Genomic DNA, 6611 nt, shown 5'->3' with positions numbered 1-6611 from the left:
ACATTTATTGAGCACCAACACTGTGCTAGGTGCTAAGGAACATAACGGCGACAAAGATAAACCAGGCTCCAGCCCTAACTGACACTGCTGCTTTAAATGATCTTGCTAACTAGTTGTTCTCTGATAGTATTATATTTTTGTTAAAGTCAGAGTCATATGAGGCCTTTTCTGGAGTACTTTCAAAATTTCTTTATGGCAAACTCGATAGAAACCTTTGTTTAACTTAGAGAAAGAAGAGATGGTGTCACGTATCCTTTCAACAGTCATGTTGAAGGTAAAGTTAGGTTTAAAGCAATACGGCAACGGCAACTGGTGACCAAAGTAAGTCAGACCATTCGGTGGCGCTTGTGGGTTGGGGAGTTTGCGACGCCATCACCACACTGGGCCGAGGTGCGTTTGCGGGTCCCCCCACTGGCCAGGTGGAGGGCCAGATCTTCTGAGTCGCTGGAGTTCAAATCGTCCTCAAGGATGGCACTATTCTGGAGACCATCGCCAGTCACACTGCTGGAAACACCACTGGCTTGAGGTGGGGAGTTGGGTGGGCCGGACTGCACACTGATGGTTGCCATGGCGCCACTGAGGCCGTGCAGGGCAATGGCCTCATGGAAGGGACGCAAGTCGACATCTATGGAGGAGCTGGATTCGGTGGACGCAGCTTGGCCGGAAGCAGCGGCAGGAGGCTTTGGAGCAGTCCTGGGGGTACGCAGTGGCGGAGGAGCCGGGGGCACTTTACCACAGAGGAAGCTAATCAGATCTTCGCGGAGAATGGTGCTTCGGCCCTTCTTCACCCAATCCAGTACATCTTTGACGCGACGCTGGCAGCCAACCTGTACGCCCAAGTCAAAACTTCGTTGGTGGGCCTTCCCGCTCTCCTTATAGAGGCTAGTCACAGCCATGGCTGCACTCTGGAATGGGTCCCACAAGGAGTGTTCCGGCTGTGGGCACCCGGAGCCCCTGTAAAGCTGGGCCACGGAAGTGGCGGAGATCTGGAAGAGGTGCCACAGCTTCTGCTGCTCGCGCTTAGGTCCCACCGCCTCCTCATCTTCTTCGTCCTCCTCGTCCTCCTCATCCTCCTCGGTCTCCTCCGCCTCCTCATCCTCCTGGGTCTCCTCCGTCTCCTCGGCCTCCTCAGCCTCCTCGTCTTCCTCAGCCTCCTTGCCTTGCATCTCGGAGAGCAGCTGCTCCTCCTGCTCGGCTGTGTTCAGGCGTTGACGCTCCCACTTAGAAAACCAATGCTCTGCGACCTCAGCCTCGTCTTCTTTCAGCTGTCCCTCCATCTTCTCCTGGCTGCTCGCCTCCTTCCTCTGCCTTCCGTTCCTTCTCCTCAAGCGGACACCACCCTCTCCGCGTGCGCAGGCGGCGCAGGGGCAGACTGAGGGGCCCTGAGACCAAAAGCTCTGGTGCGCACCTCCCGCGGTCCGGGTGCACGCCCTGACCCCGCCCCGCCCGGTCCGGCCCCAGGCTACGTCCGGGACATAACTCCAAAGCCGCCTGTGCCGCCTGTGCCGCCTGGTTGCCCCCTTCCGGCCTCCCGATCCGCTCTTAAGGAACTCCCCGCTTCAGTGCGCTGCGGCCTCCCCGAAGATGCCGCTGTCGCTACCGCCACAGTCTCGGTAGCCGCCGCCGCCGCCGCCGCCGCAGCCCCTCAGTTCCGCCCTAATTCCCTTTCCTCCACCGCTGCCGCACCTAGAACTCAGAGAGGAGCCGGCTGAAGTGCTGGCCTCAACGCAGCGCTTGCCTACCGCTTGGCCCCCTTTTCACACATTTTTAAGACTTGTCGGCTTCATCCAATGAGCTGATCAAATTTTACATCCTATGTTGCCAGAGAGGATTATGGGGGCAACTTCGTGGTGTCAATCACATCCAGGGCGCCGATCCGGGAAGGCCGGCGGGGGTTGGAGGGAGGTGCGGGAGCGAGATATAGTGGAACAGCGCAGCTCCTGAGAATAAGCAGGCATCTGAATCCCACCAATGCCCTCCACAGAGCAGGCACCCGAAAAAATTGTGTTCTGTATATAGAGGCAGCATTTTGTGGAGGCAAAAGAAAAAAATCACATCACGCAACCCCTCCCTCCAGTACCCACCCCTGCCCTCACCCCCTTGGACCTCCCCCAGTGCCCAATGAAGTTGTTGGATTAGGTCTCTGGAAAGCACTTCCAGTCCTGATTTAGAACTTTCCTGCTGTCCCAAGCAAAGCACATCTGGGCAGTTGCACACTTATCAAATTCTAAGAGTCGCTCTCAGAAATGGTATTGATTTTTCCCTACAATATTTTTGCAAGGTTTTTTTGTCTTTAAAAGAATGGGTTAGAGGATTTCTGTGGGGTCTACTTTCAATTACTGAAAATTGCAAGATGGAGAAAATTAAAATAAAAAAAACCAAACACAGCATTTTCTGCTCTAGTGTAAAATTCAGTACTCTTAGGGGGGAAAAAAACCTTCTCATTTCCTTCCTATACCCTTAAAATTCTAGCTAGTTAAAACAACCTAATTCCAAAATTAAGCTGAAACAGTATGTGACACTAAAGTCTTTTTCCTTGGGTTCAATAACAGCCTCCTTCCAATAATGTGATCCCTTTTAAGTGCTGACAATTCGAGAGCAAACTGTGTTAAGAGAAGAAAAATCACTGAGCTAAGAATAATATCAAAAATGGGAGGAAATAACATGAAATGAAATTTTAATTTAGAAAAAAAGTTTTTTTAAATATCACAATTTTTGTTGTAGAATATTTCTTAAGTATCTGGAAAGCTTACAATTTAGATAAAGGAAGCTATGTTTGTTTAATAATTCCCAAGTATGAAAATTAGTATATAAAATAAAATAATTTAATCATTAACCTTTATCATCTTCCTTTAAAGAAATACATGTTTCTAAATTAAATATAAAAGATAAGAAGAAGAAGAAGAAGAGGGGATTGTGCCCTTTCTCTGAAAACTGGGCTTTTTCACGATTCATTAAACCCTTTTTCCATATGTGTAATTGGACTCTTCTCATTTACATAAAGGAGGGATGAGGCAAAAGACCTAAGACCAGCCCAAAAGGAGAAATACGTTTCTCATTCTCCTACGTTAAAAAAAAAAAATTGTAGAAGAAAACTCCAAGAAGGCAGAGCTCCCTCCCCCAACTCCACACGCACCCACATATAACCAGCCCTGAAATAGTTCGTGGCCAAGGAGTTAGTAGGTTTGCCAGAGCCTTGAGTATTGCTCTGCACATACTGCCTCATAGTTATTATCAGAAAATCATGTTTTATTCTATCTTCTGTAAGTAAAAAGCTTGGACTAAAATGACTGAGTAGTATATCATATACTATTTTCTGTCATTTTTGATTGGGTTAAAAACCAAGAAGAAAGACCGTCCTGTCTTTGAAAAGAGCACAACCCTCTGCTTGGGCTTGAGTCGTCTGTCTGGTATCCTCCATTCAGTTGGTTTCAGCACCTGATTAATTAGTTAATTAGTACTTAGAGCTGACTAGCCCGGGTCGGCAATTTTCATGCCTTGCATGGCGAAATGTTGAATCTAGCACTGAAATTTCTGTCGCACACCCTAATTATTATCACCCCACTACTTTTAAAACCATTGCTCCAAATTATTATAATAGACAGAGCCAGACAACTGTGTGGGAATATGTTCTCTCTGAGAAATAATGGTAGACAATCAACATTTTTCACTGTTGCCCTTAACACATTTAAATAAAACAATTGAAAGGGGAAATTCTAATTAAATTAGCCTCCAAATTCTTCCACACTGAAAATGATTTTACAGGGGAGAGATATTAGAAGTCATGCCAAAATTTTTAATGTTTTATCAGTTCCTCAGATGGCAAAGTCAAGGTTTACAAGATATCCTGAGAATAGTATTGTTCCCAAATAAGTCTAAAATGTCAGTAATAGAAAATAGAAACAAAACACCCCCCCCCAAAACAAGATCATCTTAACTAGCTGTAAGTAAATGATGCTATCTGCATGCTATTTGAAGAAGGGGACTTTTGATATTTAAAAATATTGACGTGGTTTAGGAATGAGGTTTCTGTGGGGAAAAATATTCCTTGGCCACTGCCCCATTCCTCTATAAATTTGATGTCATGGCTAAGGTTAAATATCAACTAGGGAAAAATCATTTTAGAAAATAAGTTAGGACATAAACCTAGAGGAGTCTAATTTTTGGCATTTATCAGTTTACCATTACCAAAAAGGACCCCAATGTATCAATGATTTTCAGTATTATTGGTAGCTATTTTCACCTGAAACAATCTTTATATATCAGTAGTGGGTTGCCTGTAATTGTGAGAGCTAAATGGTACACAAAACTGGATACACAACCACACAGATCAGTAAATGGGTAGGACTGAAAGCAAAAGTAAACACCAACCTTAGGAAATGAAAGAAGTTAAAAGATAAGTGTTAAGGACCTTATTCATTTTGGAGAATAAAACAAGATTTAGTAGCTTTCCACTTAATTTAAATGAAAAGAATCACTACCTTACATATTGCAGTGATAATGTAATGGGGAAGGAAAACAAAAAAGTCTTTGTACAAATGACACCTCCTATAGTTGTTGTGAAGAAACTTTTCCCCTTGGTATCTGCTAACAAATTCTAATTAATGCTGCACATTCCTTTACTGAAATCATTTAATGCGTAACAAGGGGGTAAAAAGAAATGCTGAATGCTCGTGATTGCCCTGTTAGAATTATGGGAGTGAAAGCCTGGGGCCCCAAACTTACTGTCTATTAAAGCCAAGCTTTGAAAAAGAAATGCAACCTACAAAAGCTGTCAATCTCCCTTGCCCCTAAAGCCTGGGTTCACATGGATTCAAGTGACAGCCCTCCTCCCCCATGCACAATACATCAATCTGTCTCTCCCACAAGCACCCACAGCCCATTGTGCTGGCCGCAGGTGCCTATTATGGCACCCATGGCTGCCTCCCACAGCTCCGCCCCTGAGAAACAGGAACTGCAGACAATGCAGCCCTGTGGGAAGACAGGGGTTGGTGTTGGGAGGGATAGCAGACAGATGGTAAAGGGTATAGGGTAGTAAGGTAGTTTCAAAACAAATGTCAAACATTCAAAATTATTGCTTTCATGTGTCTCCCCTTTTGAATTGCCTTTGCTTCAATCACCATCTGCCATAATCATAAAAACACTTACCTGTTAGGCTGAATATTTGCTCCCCTTTTTGAGTGGTGGTGGAGGGAATGACCTTCAGTACTCTACTCCTCCTATTTAATTTCTAGGTTTCTCAAGGTCACAAACTGAGGAGTTTTAGTTAAGTGACACCAGTATACCATATAGGTGAAAGAAATAATATTTCTAGGGTTTTTTGGCAAGATTTGTGATTTCTCTTTGAGCTTAGTATTGAGCTTCTTATGAGGGCAAGGGTTATAAAAACTAGTTACTTTAAGGGACCATATTCGTGAAATCAAATTACTATAAGATTTCTTACAAATGTCAACTCAGGCAGGTAGAAATTCTTTTCTGATAAGGTGTCACATAATAGGAGATGAGGTGAATTTAATAATAAATGTAATGAAGGTTTCTGACTCAGCCTCTTTCCCTGTTTCCAAACATGTCAACAAAATAAGTAAAATTGTAAAAAACAAAACAATTACTGAGTACTAGTCACATTGGTTGCCATTATCAGAGAAAAGTGCATTTTAAACATTTTCATTTCATAAAATTTCACTTGTCTATGGTGTTGTTAACCTTCTGAGTTATGAACTAATTAAGGAGCAATAAATGGAAGAATTAAAATATACTCCCAAAACACATGTATTAGTTCAAGTAATATGATTTAATTGCTTTTCCCCTTACTTTATTATTTCAATATACCATCTTAATCCTGTTTCCAAAGTAATTTGTCACAAACTAAAAGCAAGCCAACAGTAACTTCATCATTACTACTACTACTTGTCTAAAAAAAATTAACCAAGACAAATCTGGCCCAAAAATTTGTAAGTCATGGTCAAGAGGATTGGTGACTTTTTAGGAAAAGTGTACCCCCGAAGTAATGCCAGGGACTAAAACTGGCCAGGTTTCCTGAAGCAAACAAGAGGGTTTTGGTTTGCTGTCAAAAAATACAAACTAGGCTTTAACTACAGACTGTCAGGGATCCAAGGAGCTCCAGGCCAGGGAGAGCTTAATTAGCAGAGTTGGTTTGGGTTTTTTAATTACACAAGAAAAACAACCAATATCATATGAAAGCATACAGTGGTATAATGTAGCACAAAATTCACTATTCTATTATGTGTGTGTAGTGATTTTGCAAATTTTGTTAACAATATAAATTTAGATTTTAAACATTATTTTTGTGCCCATAACTAGAACATGTTTTTTTGTTATTGTTGTTGCTTTCTCCCTCTGTATCATTTTAGAGATTTTGATGTATTTATCAACAAACACAAATATGCATGCCCCCACCTTTTTATATAAATAGTAGTATACTATACATAATGTATTTTTTACCTGAGATATTTTGGAGATCAGTCCATATGAGGACATTAAAAGCAACTAGGATATGCTTCTTAAATGTGAATAGTTTTGAGTCATATTTGGTATTTGTAAAGGTTAAGGCTCTAGTTCAACAATGGGACAATATATAATTCCAATACTTG

The 6611-nt window shown here is 42.6% G+C and overlaps 1 protein-coding gene across 2 annotated transcripts; it reads right to left on the bottom strand.

Annotated features, from left to right (window-relative positions):
* Window positions 1-326: 326 nt before the first annotated feature.
* On the bottom strand, window positions 327-1277 carry HAPSTR2 (HUWE1 associated protein modifying stress responses 2). 2 transcript variants are annotated; one of them, XM_037139901.2, is made up of 2 exons: window positions 1125-1277; window positions 327-1037 (listed from the first exon to the last, which is right to left on the bottom strand). In XM_037139901.2, exons 1-2 carry the CDS (start codon window positions 1275-1277, stop codon window positions 327-329), a joined length of 864 nt encoding a protein of 287 aa, XP_036995796.2. The 2 variants fall into 2 exon arrangements, with proteins under 2 accessions (XP_036995796.2, XP_036995797.2); XM_037139902.2 differs by having other exon boundaries at window positions 327-1045; window positions 1160-1277.
* Between the last annotated feature and the right edge of the window lie 5334 nt (window positions 1278-6611).

The sequence above is a fragment of the Artibeus jamaicensis genome, unplaced genomic scaffold (genome assembly GCF_021234435.1).
Source record: "Artibeus jamaicensis isolate MK-2021 breed Jamaican fruit bat unplaced genomic scaffold, CSHL_Jam_final contig_240, whole genome shotgun sequence".
Lineage (NCBI taxonomy): Eukaryota > Metazoa > Chordata > Mammalia > Chiroptera > Phyllostomidae > Artibeus > Artibeus jamaicensis.
This window is presented reverse-complemented; position numbering and strand designations above follow the sequence as displayed.